Source organism: Saccostrea cucullata, unplaced genomic scaffold, assembly GCF_032062105.1.
Source record: "Saccostrea cucullata isolate Sc308-1 unplaced genomic scaffold, CSIRO_AGI_Scuc_v1 ctg109, whole genome shotgun sequence".
Taxonomy (NCBI): Eukaryota; Metazoa; Mollusca; class Bivalvia; order Ostreida; family Ostreidae; genus Saccostrea; species Saccostrea cuccullata.
In genome coordinates this window covers 266,443-283,931 of record NW_026931028.1, presented here as the reverse complement: position 1 = coordinate 283,931, position 17,489 = coordinate 266,443, and the positions used below count along the sequence as shown (strand labels likewise).

The window sequence follows — 17,489 nt, the reverse complement described above, 5'->3', positions numbered from 1 at the left end:
TGTAGATTCAAGTTTGTTCAAATCATGACCCCCGGGGGTAGGGCTGGGCCAAAATGGCCGACCAAAGTTTTACATAGAAATATATAGGTAAATTCTTTAAAAATCTTCTTCTCAAGAATAGCAAAGCCATAATTGATCATATTTTCATGGAAGCATCCTAAGGTAGTGTAGATTCATATTTGTTCAAATCATGACCCCGGGGGTAGGGCTGGGCCAAAATGGCCGACGAAAGTTTTACCTAGAAATATACAGGAAAATTCTTTAAAAATCTTCTGACAAGAATAGCAAAGCCATAATTCATCATATTTATATGAAAGCAACCTCAGGTAGTGTAGATTCAAGTTTGTTCAAATCATGACCCCTGGGGGTAGAGCATTGCCAAAATGGCCGACCAAAGTTTTACATAGAAATATATAGGAAAATTCTTTAAAAATCTTCTTCTCAAGAACCACTGGGCCAGGAAAGATGAAACTAATGTGGAATTATCCTCAGGTAGTGTAGATTCAAGTTTGTTCAAATCATGACCCCCCGGTGGTAGGGTGGGGCCAAAATGGTCGATCAAATTTTTTCATAGGAATATATAGGGAAATCTTTTAAAATCTAAACTTTTCAAGTACTTCAAAGCCATGATTAGTGATATTTATGTGGAATCATTCTCATATAGTGTAGATTCAAGTTTGTTCAAATCATGACCCCCTAGGGGGTTAAAATTTAAGCCCCCCCCCCCCCTCAGCAAACTTTCAGTTCTGAACTGATATTTGCTTTTTCCTAGCTGGTGTGCTCAGGTGAGCACTGTGGCCCCTGGGCCTCTTGTGTTAAATTTATATTCATGTCAATTTAGTAATATCATCTTATAGACCCTCTATGGTATAAATATCTTTTTATGCAAAAAGAAAAACATTTAATTTTTGAAAAAGAAGGTATCGCATGATTGGATGCAGTAATTTTTTATTCTTAATGTCCAGGGAAAAGGTAATGACCTTGACCTGACCTTGACTCTAATATGAAACGGTCAAAACTAATCTGATACTATCACATAGTGATGTTATTTTTTTTGATTCTCTGAAAATTTCATTAATTTTTGAATACAAAAAATATGAGAAGAATCCTACCTTAAATGCAAGTGTTGTGCATTTGTTTGTCACCAAAAGGCTTAATTTGATTGGTTGAGAGAAAGGAAAAACAAGTTTTGTAGTTTTCTGAAAAGTCATTGCTTCAGTCCGCCTGGAAGATATTCAATTAAATTTGTGAGGGGAATTGGCAATGGGTTGACAAAAGACCCCTGACTTTGTGAGGTTGCTATCACATGTAAGCGAAATCAAATTTTAAAATGTATTTGGATTTTGTACGTGATCATAAATATTCTACAAATTATGACCCTAATCTTTTTAAGAATGATATTTATTAAAACACTTTTTTGAAATTTAAATTTTTGTGCAAAATGTTGATCAGATTTTTTTTGCCCCCTTGAAACACTGCCTGGTGCCTTATATTCTTTTTTCCTTCCCTGTGGTTTTTGGGAGGACAATTATACACCTTTTTAGCTCACCTGAGAGCCGAAGGCTCAAGTGAGCTTTTCTGATCAAAATTTGTTTGTTTTCTGTCGTTGTCGTTAACTTTTCACTTTTTCATCGTCTTCTCAAGAACCACTGGGCCAATTTTAACCAAACTTGGTAAAAAGCAACCTAGGGTGAAGGGGAATTTAAGTTGTTAAAATGAAGGACCAGGTCCTCTCACAAGGGGATATAACCAAGAAAAGACAAAAATTGGGTGGGGTCATTAAAAAATCTTCTCAAGAACCACTGGGCCAAAAAAGCTGAAACTTATGTGGAAGTATTCTGGGGTAGTGTAGATTCTAAATTGTTCAAATCATGACCCCCGGGGGTTGGGCGGAGCCACAATAGGGAATCAAAGTTTTACATAGAAATATACAGGAAAAATCTTTAAAAGTCTTCTTCTTAAGAGCCACTGGGCCAGAAAAGCTGATACTAATGTGGGAGCATCCTGGGGTAGTGTAGATTCTAAATTGTTCAAATCATGACCCACGGAGGTTAGGCGGAGCCACAATAGGGAATCAAAGTTTTACATAGAAATGTATAGGGGAAAAAAACTTTAAAAATCTTCTCAAGAACTTCTTGGCCAGAAAATCTGAAACTTATGTGGAAGCATCATGGAGTATTCTAAATTGTCCAAATTATGACCCACTGGGTACGATGGGGTCACAATATGTATTGCAAGGGGGAAATTTGGTTAAGAAAAGCATAGTCAAAGCTTCTTAGGTGAGCGATGTGGCCCATGGTCCTCTTTTTTTTTTTACTTGTAATTGATCATTAAAAAATTTCAATGAATGAAACTTAGGAAAAGCCTAATTCAATATCAATATTAACAATATGGACAGAACACGAAGTATGATCTTTTCTATTCAGTGACCTTGAACTTGCACAACTCACCTTGGATCACGTTCTGACACACCCTTAGATCATAAGCAATCTTTGTGTAAAATGGGATCTCACCAAGTTTATTCATAAGAAAGATATGGACAGGATTATAACTTTTTCTTTTAGTGACCTCGAACTTGGGTAAAGGTCATGCCACACCCTCGGGTCTTAAGAAAACTTTTGTGTGAAGTTGTAGATTCGTTTTTGCATAAGAAAGATATGGACCAGACACGGATTTTGAACTTTTTCTTTCAGTGACCTTCAACTTGTCCAAATGACCTTGAGTCAAGGTAATGACAAACCGTTAGGTCATGAGTAATCTATATGTGAGGTAGAAGATTCTAATGCTTCTCCGCAAGAAAGATATGAACCGCACGTTTGCACAGACAGACAAGGTGATTCCTGTAACCCCCCGAACTCTGTTTGCAGGGGGTGTAATAATTAATAGGTTAATTTATTATACATGAACTGGATGATATTCTTGCATATGTTTTATTTACATTGCGAGAGAGAATACATGATCATATATTTTGAGAAATGTGCAGTGTGCTATTGTATCGACCATAGAACTTACTAAATGATGACTTAAAACGAGACTGCTGATATTCTTCTGTCAGCAACTTGTTTGTCAATAACTTACCCCGTTTTAAAAATTGTTCATACGTAGAGCATGCTCTTGTGTATCGAATCAAGTGAGAGATATAAACCCCGTATGCAGGAGATGAATTGAAGGTAAACTATATTAATAAATAATTATATTCAAATTTAAATACATACCATTGTAAAATCGCGTATCATAACTTAAAACATTGATATTGCATAAAGTAAGAAAATTATGTTCAAATCTCATGCCTTGTGGTTAAATATTCTTTATTCAGTTATTTGAATAATTGTAAAGTTCTTTTGATTATTAACCTTTATCTTACACAGTCTAAAACATAGACGATACTTACTTTATTCAATGAAAGAGAAACAGTTCCATGAGAGTACATTTTGAAAACAAAGGAGACGATGTTTCAAGTAGGTAATAGACTTCAAACTGTCCACTCTAAGAGGGAAAACATTGTCGTCTAATGACCCTCCAAGAGTTTTTCTTCTCAGAGAATGGGCGTGATTTTGGCCTTCAACCTTTGCATATTTGTATTGTCTTTGGTCATTGGACACGTTTACATTGTTTTTGTTTTTGATCATCGAAACTGTATAGAATGTAGCCTGGTTATTCATAAAATTGATTATTAAAAAAAATAAAATTATGTTGTGTAATAATGTTTGAATTGTATATTTATACATGTTGAAATGCCTTTCGGTTTCCTTAATTCTAGTGAACCGGTTCCAGAAGACTTTATTTTCGCGTAAATACGCGAGACAGTGTGCTCGCGAAAATGTCATTCTCGCATAAATTAGATAGTGTGCTCGCGAAAATGTCATTCTCGAATAAATTACTATTCTAAAAGACTGTATATGGAATAGTAATAACAATTCGTGAACATTTTGACTTATATTAAAAGTAAATATCTATCTCGCGAAAATAAGGGTCGGGAAAATTTGCTGATCAATAGTATCTCGCCCGTTCTTTTCAACACAATACAGGCTAAAAACCAAAATTAATAAACAATACTTCGGAACCACAGGCACTTGTTTTGGAATATTATTACTATGGGTTAAAAATTAATTTCAGAAACAAGTGCCTGTGTTCGGAACATGAAAAACATAGCATACAAATTGGAAATAAAACAAATTGGTATGATGTATAATTTCAGCAAAATACGTCACACTGAGAGACTTTAAATCTGCTTATACACGCCCAACTCCTCTGCGTGAAAAATTTCCCTTGTTATAGAAAACAGTTCATCATAAAATCAACACAGCCCACATAAAATAAAACAGTTATAACTCAACGGACACTTAATGTTGTTTGTCTTTTGGTTAATTAGAACTTTAGTCCGCGGCCTAATATTCAACTTTTTAAAAATATATTTATAGGAAGTTCTGTCATAGCGTTATATACATGTATCCCAGTGGACGGCGAAAATATGGTTTCGGATATAAATGGCTGAAAAGATATTTGATTGAATATTGAATAATTTATGTCAAGCTTTTTTGTTTAAAGTACCAAGTGCACGGTAGATGGACCGCGTCAGGCGTTACCGAGCTCATTTCAATACTCATTATCCATTGTTTAAGAACAGCATAAGAATATACAGTTTTCATAATTAGCTCACCTCAACGAAGTTGGGGGGAGCTTATGTGATACCCTCGGCGTCGGCGTCGGTGTCGGTGTCGGCGTCGGCGTCGGCGTCGGCGTCCCAGGTTAAGGTTAAGTTTTTTGGAGCAGTTTTCTTTTTAATTACTTCTGTGTCCTATACTGATTAGACATGCATGGAAAATGGTTTTAGTGTGTTTTATTGTACCAGACAAAGTTTCAGATGCTGCAATTTCAGCAAAGGAATTACCAGGTTAATGTTTTTGGAGCAGGTTAACATTTTTGGTGCAGTTTTTGGTGTGGGTTTCATTTCCAAGTAACTATCAGGCCTATGTTGACCAAACTTGCATGGATGATACATCTAAGGATGCATACTACCGGGATTGCTTCAGATGCTGAATCTGACCTACATTTTCTGGTTGAGTGAACAGGTTAAAGTTTTTGGTGCAGGTTTCATTTCCAAGTAACTATACGCCCTATGTTGACCAAACTTGCATGGATGATACATCTAAGGATGCATACTACCGGGCTTGCTTCGGATGCTGAATCTGACCTACATTTTCCGGTTGAGTGAACAGGTTAAAGTTTTTGGTGTAGGTTTCATTTCCAAGTAACTATAAGCCCTATGTTGACCAAACTTGCATGGATGATACATCTAAGGATGCATACTACCGGGCTTGCTTCGGATGCTGAATCTGACCTACATTTTCCGGTTGAGTGAACAGGTTAAAGTTTTTGGTGCAGGTTTCATTTCCAAGTAACTATAAGCCCTATGTTGACCAAACTTGCATGGATGATACATCTAAGGATGCATACTACCGGGATTGCTTCGGATGCTGAATCTGACCTACAATTTCCGGTTGAGTGAACAGGTTAAAGTTTTTGGTGCAGGTTTCATTTCCAAGAAACTATAAGCCCTATGTTGACCAAACTTGCATGGATGATACATCTAAGGATGCATACTACCGGGCTTGCTTCGGATGCTGAATCTGACCTACATTTTCTGGTTGAGTGAACAGGTTAAAGTTTTTGGTGTAGGTTTCATTTCCAAGTAACTATAAGCCCTATGTTGACCAAACTTGCATGGATGATACATCTAAGGATGCATACTACCGGGCTTGCTTCGGATGCTGAATCTGACCTACATTTTCCGGTTGAGTGAACAGGTTAAAGTTTTTGGTGCAGGTTTCATTTCCAAGTAACTATAAGCCCTATGTTGACCAAACTTGCATGGATGATACATCTAAGGATGCATACTACCGGGCTTGCTTCGGATGCTGAATATGACCTACATTTTCCAGTTGAGTGAACAGGTTAAAGTTTTTGGTGCAGGTTTCATTTCCAAGTAACTATAAGCCCTATGTTGACCAAACTTGCATGGATGATACATCTAAGGATGCATACTACCGGGCTTGCTTCGGATGCTGAATCTGACGTACATTTTCCAGTTGAGCGAACAGGTTAATGTTTTTGGTGCAGGTTTCATTTGCAAGTAACTTTAAGCCCTATGTTGACCAAACTTGCATGGATGATACGTCTAAGGATGCACACTACCAGGCTTGCTTCGGATGCTGAATCTGACCTACATTTTCCGGTTGAGTGAATAGTTAAAAGTTTTTGGTGCAGGTTTCATTTCCAAGGAACTATGAGTTCTTTAATGACCAGTCTTGCATAGATGATACATCTAAGGATGCATACTTCCAGGCTTGCTTCGGAAGCTGAATCTGACCTACTTTTTGTGGATGAGTGAAAATGTTAGTTTTAATGCATGTTTCATTTCCAATAAACTATGAGCCCTATAATGAGCAAACTTGCATGGATGATACATCTAAGTATGCACACTAATGGACTTGCTTCGGATGCTGAATTGGACATACATTTTTCAGATAATAGACAAGGTAAAAGTTATGGTTGCAGGTCTATTACCAAAAACTATAAGGCTTATATAATATTGTATAAACCAAACTTTCACAAATGCTGCATCAAGAGATGAAAACTCTCAAATTTGCTTCAGATGCTGGATTTTCATTACATTTTCATGAAGAAGAAGTAGTTTAAATTTTTTATGTAGGTCTATTTCAAAGTATCAGATCAAAATTGCTTTTAAAAATATTTTCATTTATGGAATGTATACTTTTTGTTGGTTAATTGTGTGACTTTGCCTTACTTAAAGACAACATTCGTTGAGGTGAGCTCTGTAATCTCTGATTACCTATGTTTTTCTATTAGTCAACAAAACAGATTAGAGAATGAGAGTACCTAACAAAGAGAGCATGCTCTTTGTTTTATACACACTGGAACTCTTGCACCTTTGCAATGGTGGATGTCAAAATGAACTCCCTATAAAGCACGAATTTGACAGGTATTCAAAATCAACGATCGGGACGGGCCATGCATTTAAAGTTTTGTCAACCTCCGACCTTTGGACGTGTTTAGATTTGTGTTCCAGGTTTTCGATGTGTCGCTCTGTGGATTTGAACCGAGATCAACAGACGTGCCGATTAAATGTAAGATCCGCTGTAGAGGAACCCGGTCTGTTGATGGCATCTGACGACACCTCTCATATACCGAAGGAGGACTTTCTCGCGGTAACCTTTCATTTAAATGCTTTACAATCTGATTTAAAAAAATTGTAGGTTCCAAGAGTTAGGAAGTGGGTTGTCAACCATAAATTAACTACATGCATATTTTGGAAAATGCATTACATGTTATTTTTAAATGAAGTACAATGCATATTGAACTTTAATTTGCCTTATTTTTATTTTATAATTAGGTAAAAATTTATGATTTTTGAAAAAAACAAGATGTGTTTGTGAAACACTATGCGCCCGGCGGCAACAAAGTTCGAAAAAAGCTATTTTTAGCATAAAGATTACAGTCAAGGTCACAAGGTCATTGACCTTGGTGTTTTCTGAAAGAACTTGATTAGTGTAGTATACCAAATATCAAATACCAAAATATCGCATACCAAATATGAAGTCTCTATCTTTCATGGTTCAAAAGTAATGGTGAAGGTTCAAAAATGCTATTTTTAGCATAAAAGTCACATTCAAGGTCATGAGGTCATTGACCTTGGTGTCTTTCAAAAGAACTTAATTAGTGAAGTATGCATAACAAATATGAAGTCTCTATCTTTTATGGTTCAAAAATTATGGCGAAGTTAAAGTTTGCAGAAAAAAGCTATTTTTAGCATGTACGAGGGGTGATCAAAAAGTTCGCAAACTAATTGAATAACTTCCATACAAGAAATAATATTTGGTTTTGATGTTGATTATATTTTAAATTAATCCTCCCCGATTTTAATGCACATCAACCACCGTTCTGGGCATGCGCGAATCACGTGACTCCTTCCGTAGCGTTCTGTCACAATAGTTAAAAGATTTTTCCGAGTTTTATATTTCTTTCCATGTGAGTTAATTTTTATGACAAGAACAGTTAATTTGTCAGAAATGGTCATATCTCGGCAACAGAATGGGTGGATAATAACATCCTTTCCAAAAATAAGCATGGCGACCATTAAAACACAAATCTTCTGTCTCAGGAGAGACCTTTATTCAAGGTGGATAGAGAATGGGTGCATCCTTTTATCATATCTAATATGTTTAAAATCTAAAGTAAACGATATCTTAGGTATTTAATACTTATATCATTGTTCAAATATTCAACTATTTTTCAAAGTGCTAATTGGAGGTCTTTGATAGTAAATTGCTTAATTAAAAAAATTAATACATATCTTTTCAAACTTGCTTTCACTGGGCAAGATGACAAACTTGTATCATTTTTAACCATCAGCCTTCCTTCACTAAAACGATTAATCCAATCATTAATTGAATTTATAGGAACTCATTTATCTCAATAAACTGTGTACAAATTATTATATGATACTTTAGAGGGATTTCTAAGATATTACAATAAATTGTACAGTCGTTTAGTGAACGAGTTCGACTGAGACAACCATTTTTCGTCACAAGTGACCTAAATAGTGACGTCATTTTCACATTGTGACGTCACAAACAAGGAGAGAAACTTTATTCAGCATATGCTATTTATAGACCTTGCGTATGGCTATGTGTATACCGAATTTCATCCTAATCTGAATTGTGGTTTCGTAGATATAGAGATAGTTTGCGAACTTTTTGATCACCCCTCGTAGGTCACAATCAAGGTCACAAAGTCATTAACCTTGGTGTCACTTGAAAGAGCTTCATTAGTGAAGTATGCATACCAAATATTAAGTCTCAGTCTATCTTTCATGGTTCAAAAGTTATGGCGAAGGTTAAAATTTGCAGACAAACAGACAAACATACGGAAGCCCATTTAGGACCTATCAAAAAATATTTTTGAATTCGTTATAACGAATTTTAGAATTCGTTATAACGAATTTAATTTGTTATAACAGATTTTTAGAATTTGTTATAACGAATTTAATTTGTTATAACAGATTCATTGAATTCATTATAACGAATTTAATTTGTTATAACAGATTCATTGAATTCATTATAACGAATTTAATTTGTTATTACAGATTCATTGAATTCGTTATAACGAATTTAATTTGTTATTACGGATTTCTTGAATTCGTTTTAACGAATTTAATCTGTTAATACAGATTTGTTGAATTCGTTATAACCAATTCAAGAATTTGGTTATAACGAATTCAAGAAATCTGTAATAACAGATAAAATTCGTTATAACGAATTCAACAAATCTGTAATAACAGATTAAATTCGTTATAATGAATTCAATAGATTTGTAATAACAGATTAAATTCGTTATAACGAATTCAATGAATCTGTTATAACAAATTAAATTCGTTAAAACGAATTCAATGAATCTGTTATAACAAATTAAATTCGTAATAACGAATTCTAAAATTCGTTATAACGAATTCAAAAATATTTTTTGATAGGTCCTAAATGGGCTTCCGTACAAACAGGCAGACAGGACAAAAACAATATACGCCTCGGATCTATCGATCCGGGCGCGTAAAAATTGAAAGGAATCGAGCACCATATATTAAATCCCTGCATTCGGAGAGAGAGATACATAATAAAAATTTAATGAATAATAAAAGTATGAAGAGGGGAATTTCAGGCACGTGATATTGGATATATGCAGTTCTGTCTGGAATGACCTAATAGCAATAATATTGTTACCTGTCAGCGGAGCTTTTTACAAAAAATTCGGGGTGAATATAATGTTCAAAGTGTTTAAAAGAATGACCAGTTTCTGGCACAAAGTCTTTTCCATACACAGACACTGATGAAGTCTTGATTCCTCAGACGACTTCCAAGCATTCTTTTTCAATAACGACGTAAAGATTTCTCCCTCTCCTATAGTTTTCTACTGGCGTATGTCACCAAAGATCGTATTTTATAAACCCAGTCTTCTCTTTATAGATCGTAAATGATGGTTGTTTTCACCACTCCTGCGAAAACATGTCTATGTGCCTAGGTGGGATCTGTGTACCAATATTTGGTAGGTATATTGATAATACTGCTAAAACGACTAAAATTGGATGTATAACATTTTTTTTTAAATAGAGGACTTTTGCCAGAAAATATTGCATTAGATTGATTAATTTTATTTTTGGAAAATTTATTTTTGATAATATATATAGAAGTATACTAGACGAAGTCAATGACAATTAAAATTTTTCATCTGTGAAGTCTTTACCAGTATAATCCTGAAAATAATTTTGAAACATTTGGAATTTTTAAAATGTGTACTAAACATATAGATCTCCTAACATCTCAAATTCATGAATTATAGACAAGAAGTGTAACTCTCCTCCTGTTGTATTAAACTCCGAGGGAACCCCTCCCGAGGGCCCCTTCCCTATTGGACACACCCACAACTATACGTGTTCCGTGGGATATATAGGGTTCTGGGAATCCTATACCACATGCCAGGATAATGGAAAATGGTCAGAAGTAATCTTTCAGTGCATAGGTAAAACTGGACATAATATCTGTGTTATCAATTAATTACAGGTGGTTATATATTAGATTTACGATTTTTCTTATCGCTGTGAGAAATTACTTAACTATATGTGGAAATATCTTTAATATGCACCATATTGATGTTTTTAATCAATATTAACAAGATTATTTATCGAGTGTAGGTATAAATAAAATTAGGAGATGAACGAATATGTTAAAACTATCTGTCTATGAAATACTAGTAGCTAGCACATATGCTCCATTTTGAATTTTTGTAAAATTGAATCTTAAAATATTTTTTGGGGAGAGGCGGCTTGTAAAAACCAAGTGCCATGTTGTAAATTTTGAATTTACTGGATGGGAGTAAATACAAAATTTAGAACATGGCAAAAGGCCCCACTGTACCTTAAAAATGAAAGAGAAAGCACGTATCTAAGAAAAACTACTGATTATTTACAAAATGATTTTTGTAGGGCAACTAGCTGTCAGATTCTTACGGACATCTATGGTAACGGCCGAAATTGGCCACTTATTTGAAAAAAAAATCATGATAGTTGGAAATTATTTTTTCTCATTTTCGATGGATTTCGTTACTTTTCACTTTGGCAAAGAGAAAGCACTTGCTTGCATGTACAAATGTAATTGTTTGTATACGAAAGATACATCTAATAGTAGTACATGATATGTATGAAGTGGGTAAAAAGCGAGCTAATGCTCTGTGTTTTCTGATACAAACGTTGAAAATGAAAATGAAGAAAATCAGAATAAAACTGAAGAAATTTGGAAATTGGATTAATTTTCTGACCTCTCTGTATCATATCATATGACATTTCTTAAAACATTAGAAACAAAGTAATTAGGGCGTAAATGTCCATTCAGTATGTGCAGTTTTAATTACAGATATTTGTATTGCCCAGTTTTAATTTCAGATATTTGTATTGTCCATGGAAACAGGCGGATAGGGACTTGGTGTTATTTCTTTACAACTGTCAAAGCAACGCGCACAAATGCAAACGTGAGGATCTCTCTCTCTCTCTCTCTCTCTCTCTAGGGTATGTGTATAGTTTTCAGCTGACCTGAGTCAAAATCTCAAAACTTTTTTCATCTGTCTTTCTTATCTGTCTGTTATCTGTCATAATTAATTGCCTGTATATAATGTTTCACTTTTCTGTTACTTTTACTGGAACTTCTGCTTCAACCAAACTTGCCAAAAATCATCTTTGGGTAAAATGTATTTAATTCTGTTCACAGACAGTCCCTCGTTCTCTTTCAAGGGGAGATAATTTTGAATTCTTGAAAATTTGGTGGCATCTTTTAAAAATCTTTATCTCAAGAACCTCTATACCAGTTAACATGAAACATAGGTGAAAGCTCAATCACATACTAGTACTGTAGATTCAAGATTGTTCAAATCAGGACCCTTGGAGAAGGGATGCACAACATTGGATCAAATTTTTACATAGAAAACATCCTCGGGAAGTGTAGATTTTTGTTAAAATGATGATCCTTGGGGAGAGTGCAAGGCCACAACAGTGGATTGACGTTACACAATTACAAACTAACAGGAATATACATGTTATATATTAGATAAAAGTCTTCTCAAGAACGGCAAATGCAACAGCATAACTATACTAGTATTTTTAATGTAGAGGCATCCTGAGGTAGTAAGATTGAAATTTGTTCAAACCTTAACCCATTTGATGTAGAATGGACCCATAATTTATGATCAAAGAAAGAACCTGCTGATGAAGTACAGATAGGCCATTATGATAGTTACTCGGGTGAGCATTGTGGTCCATGGGCCTCCCGTTAAACAAGTAAATTTATCAGTGGCCACTTGTAAATCCGGGATTGGAGCGACAGTTTGGGGTAATTAAAGACCATTTTTCTGCTTCTTTCAGGCTCTTTGTACAAACAGAGGAATGTATCTTTCCCGCATTGAAACCTCGAAAGAATGGTACACCTTACAGCCGCATATCAGTAGGAATTTTTTGAGCTGTATTAAAAAAATTCAGTAATCAATTAAAAGAATTTCAACAGATTGGGAACTTTGTCTGGGTTCATTTTGTTTTCTATTTCTTTGTTTTAGGTGGTAGCTATTGGATATCGGGATATGCTCAGTACGCACCCTGGCCTTACCGAGCCTTTTACTGGTCGCCGGGTTTTAGAATTGGATTTGCACCGTGGATTCCAGGACAACCTGACAATGCCTTGCTCAATCAGTGGGACATCAGAATCCAGAAAAACGGATGGGACGATGAATATAAAGACACAAAGTTGACTGTTCTGTGTGAAGCAGATTACTAGACATTATCAGCATTTCCTTGTACGTAATGAAGACGCCTATTTACAATGCGGCCAATTGAATAATTGTCTACTAGGAATAATGAAAATTACACGGGAATAAAATATCAAATATGAAACAAATGTGTCAGACTGTGGTATCCTCACTTCCAGTTCACTGGGATATATCAAGTCGACATATGGCTGGAAGTAAAATTTGAATGATAAGACGTCATCAATATACCCGGTATCTAAATGTTCTCGAAATTTGTGAATAAATTCTGTTTCATATGGATCTTTTAACAACGGAGCGTGATTGCACGGTATACATGGAAATCTGACAAATTGTCGGAAGACGAGATCGCAAAAAAAACAAAAACAAATATAATGTCAATCATAAACTAAGGTCGGCTTTGAAAGGAGCACAACTAGTGCCCATGAAAATCCAATAGTTTGTTGGAAAACGTGGTCTCCGAAGACTACATATACTAGTATCCTGTCAATCAGAAACTCAAGCATTTTTTATAAATATCGACATCAGAGTACAATCAGAATGTTATAAGCAAATTAATTTTGCAAAGGACTAATGACAAAGTAAATGAATTTTACCATTCCGTTTCCATTTTAATTGAAAAAAGCAGCAAAGGAAAACAGTTGTTCATGGGCAGAGAAGACTGAAAGTAAAAGCATGTTCTGTAATACTGTAAGTTGTTTTAATACCACGGTGTTAAAATTTCACGATATCTCAAAAAGTACCAATTGCGATGGTTTTTTAATTTCACGTTGCAAGAAATTAATTTAAATTTTCGTATAAGCATTTAAACGTTTAAAAACTGATAATAACATTTACGATGGGTTTAATTTCGCGGAAAAATGATAAATCGCGAACATTGGCTTAGCGAAATTAAAACCATCATGATTATTTACCAATCTACAGTATCAAGGTCGGATTCTTCTCCGGTTTCTGGCTAGATGAAGTATTCAAAGTATATTTGCTTATATGTCTTATATATAATTAAGTGAATGAGATTTAGAATACCATATTTTTCTTCCTCATCACAATATTGTACAACTTTAAACAGAAATGTTTAATCTGTAGTCTCCCCTTAGGTTTCCCAGGTAGGAAATCTTTGAAATAATATGTCATGATACTTATTTCACTAAAGCTCCAGCAGAGCGATGCAGGATCGGAAACAATTTAAACAGTGGTAAAGTGTGATTATGAGATCTTATCTTAGAATTTTGCTATTGTTTTGATTAATATATTTCAATTAATCTAAGGTACGGAAAACTTCGAAGTATTGCTTTTATATTGTTTTTATTAAGAATGACTATTTAAAACTGTTAAGAATCATTATCAACTTAGCCTCTTGTTTTACGACAAGGCGCAAATTTTTAAACCCGCAACCTACCTTAACGTGGTGATTTTAAATTTTCAATCGTCCACTTCCCTTACTAATGCAGCCATATACCTTCTCACCTGCATACAGGATTTATATCTCTTAGTTGACTTAGTACGCAAGAGCATGCTCTACGTATGAACAATATCTAAAACGAGGTAAATTTGACAGCCAAATTGCTGAAACAAGAATATCTGAAATATCGTTTAAAGTCATCATTTCGCAAGTCCTGTGTATGGTCGATACAATGACCTTGTCAGCAAATACAATTTATCATTACGTTAAATACTGTCTGATTTCTTTCATTCTAATTGTTAGGCCATTATTTACTCATTGAGTTATCCACAGATTTTCTGTTATTTCCCATTTGCAAAATTATTTTGTTTTAAAAACATTCTGATTGTACACACAAGTTCTCTGAAGTCGACATCAAAAAGATGCTCGAGTTTCTGATTGACAATATCTATGTTGTTTTGGAGACCTCGTCTTCTATTGGAATTCCAGTGGGTACCATATTACGCCCTTTTATTAGCAGACCTTTTTTTGTATTCATATGAAGCAGAATTTGTGCAAAATCTTATGCGTGAAAAGAAGAAAACATTTGCCGTGGCCTTCAACTCGACATTTAGATATATCGACGACGTATTTTCGATTAACATAACATTACATAAATGACTATCCACAAGCACTGAAACACTCTTATGTAAATATGTATGCAGATATGATACCTCACAAGATGTAACTGATAAGTCAGTAGAAAACATAGAGTCAAAGATGTGTGAAGATCTGCAACGGAGTACATGTATATGTTGGATTGAGCAAAAAAAAAATTAAGTATAAATTTGTCTAAAACTCAATGTATGCTTGTTGAAACGTCACAAAGATTATCAAAATGTCGAAAACTAAATTTAGTCGTAAATAACCATGTCATAGAATGTGTTCAAGAGTCAAAATCACTTGGTATTATTATTGATGAAACTTTGTCCTGGAAAAGTCACATTGAAGCACTTGTATGCAAGATCTCTAAGAGAATTGGTATTTTAAGAAGAATAAGATATTTTATGTCAAATGATGCATTGTTGAAGATTTTTAATACCATGATTTTCCCTCATTTTACATACTGTTGTACTATATGGAGTAATCCAAAAAATGTTGAAAATGTGAAAAAGCTATTAATTTTACAAAAACGTGCTGCTGGAGTCAATTTGAACATCAGAAATTTTCAAACGCCATCTTCTGTCATATTTACAAAACTCAGTTGGATGCCTCTATCAGATTACTTTATCTTTAGAAAAACCATTTTAGTTTATAAAGTATTACGTGGATTGATGCCTGATTATTTGAACGTTTTTAATTATGTATCAGACGTTAGCCAAAGACAAACAAGAAATTCCAATTCAAAGTTATTGTATGTACCCAGGGCAAAAACTGAGTATTATAAGAGATCTTTCATTGTTTCAGGTAGCAATGCATGGAATACATTGTGTGAAAACATAAGGAATTCAACAAGTGTTGTTTGTTTTAAGAGAAACTATCTTAGAGAATATCACCATGCATCTTAATCTTGTTTAGTATTTTTTTTTTATCTTATAATTCATTTTTTAAAAATCTTATATGTACTCTATTTCTTTTAAACTATGTTTTACTAATACCTGTGTGTATGTATGTTATATTTCAGGACCATATTGAAAACTAGCATTGTTGCTAAAGTATGTCATCCTGGATAAATAAAGGCTTTATTATTATTATCATAATTGTTATTATTATTATAACAATTGTAATTTTCATTCCTATGTCGATATGATATATTCTGGTGAGTCTGACACATCTGTTTCATACTTAGATATTTTACTTGAAAAAGAAATTAATGGTAATCTAACAATCAAGCTCTATGATAAATGTGATTACATTAACTTTTCTATTGTCAACTTCCCTTACTCATGCATCATTTTACCTTCATCGCCTGCTTACGGAGTTTATGTATCTCAGTTGAGGCGATATGCAAGAGCATGCTCTGCGTATGAATACTGTAAATCGTTTTTAATTCCACGGTGTTAAAATTTCACGATATCTCAAAAAGTACCAATTGCGATGGTTTTAATTTCACGCTGCAAGAAATTAATTCAAAATTTCCTATAAGCTTTTAAGTGGTTTAAGAAACTAAACGGAAAAATGATAAATCGCGAACATAGCGAAATTAAAACCATCGTGATTATTTGCCAATCTACAGTAATTTCTAAAACGAGGTAAATTTTTGACAAAAAAGTTGATGAAACAAGAATATAAGCAGTCTCGTTGAAAGTCATCATTTCATACATTGCAAGTTCTATGGTCGATACTATATGATCTTGTTAGCAAATACAATTTATCATTGAGTCATATGCTGACTGACGTTTTTCATACTAATTGTTAGTCCATTATTTATACACTGTATTGACGACGGGTTTTTCCGTTATTTCCCGATCATGACAAGGACCACACGGCGGGTGCTCACTCTTCTATTGAACCTGATCCCACCTCTGATGTTTTGGAGGTCCGTATTTGTTCTGCTCCTGTTTTGTATTGTTTTATGGACTTTTGATCTTGAACACTGTTCGTTATCTCTATATGTTTCATTTAGAGTATTTTTAAATAGAAATTATTAAACTGAGATGATATTTTTCGTGCATTTTGTCTATTTGTATCGAACTTTAGATCCTTTTTTATGTTTTCAATTCAATCATTTTTTTAATAGAAGTAAATTATATCATACAATGTACATGGTACAAAAATATTTATACTATTTTGCAATATAAAATTGAGCACCCTTTGATACTTCTTCTAGTCTAGATCTAAACTTAGATCTAATATGATATAATTTCAGAATTTGCTACTAGTAGGTTTTTTGCATTATCTTGCATATAAGTTTGATTCACAGGAAGAAACTCTGCCATCCTGTAACATTTTCATACATTTCAGTGACCATCCAGTGACTTTCCAGACATTTCAGTGACCATTCAGTGACTGAAAGGTGCAGTTTCATTATGTTCGTATTTTTTTTTAATAAGTATTTCAACACTGTTTAATGGTGTCTCTGTGACATATTTTATTTTATTCAGATTTTATTTGATAAAATGAAATATGTCACAAAAGACACTAATCAAAAATAATTCATATTCACATCCATTTACTAGTATTTTACTTCATCAATTCATGTTTGAATGATTTATTTGCTGAGTTTTAC

The 17,489-nt window shown here is 34.0% G+C and overlaps 1 protein-coding gene across 1 annotated transcript; it reads left to right on the top strand.

The window, feature by feature from the left end:
• Positions 1-6,890: 6,890 nt before the first annotated feature.
• LOC134231079 (uncharacterized) lies at positions 6,891-12,890 on the top strand. Its single transcript, XM_062712980.1, has 7 exons — positions 6,891-7,003; positions 7,091-7,229; positions 10,041-10,119; positions 10,414-10,593; positions 11,513-11,598; positions 12,485-12,563; positions 12,673-12,890. The coding sequence occupies exons 1-7, from the start codon at positions 6,891-6,893 to the stop codon at positions 12,888-12,890; spliced, it is 894 nt and encodes a 297-aa protein (XP_062568964.1).
• Positions 12,891-17,489: the final 4,599 nt, after the last annotated feature.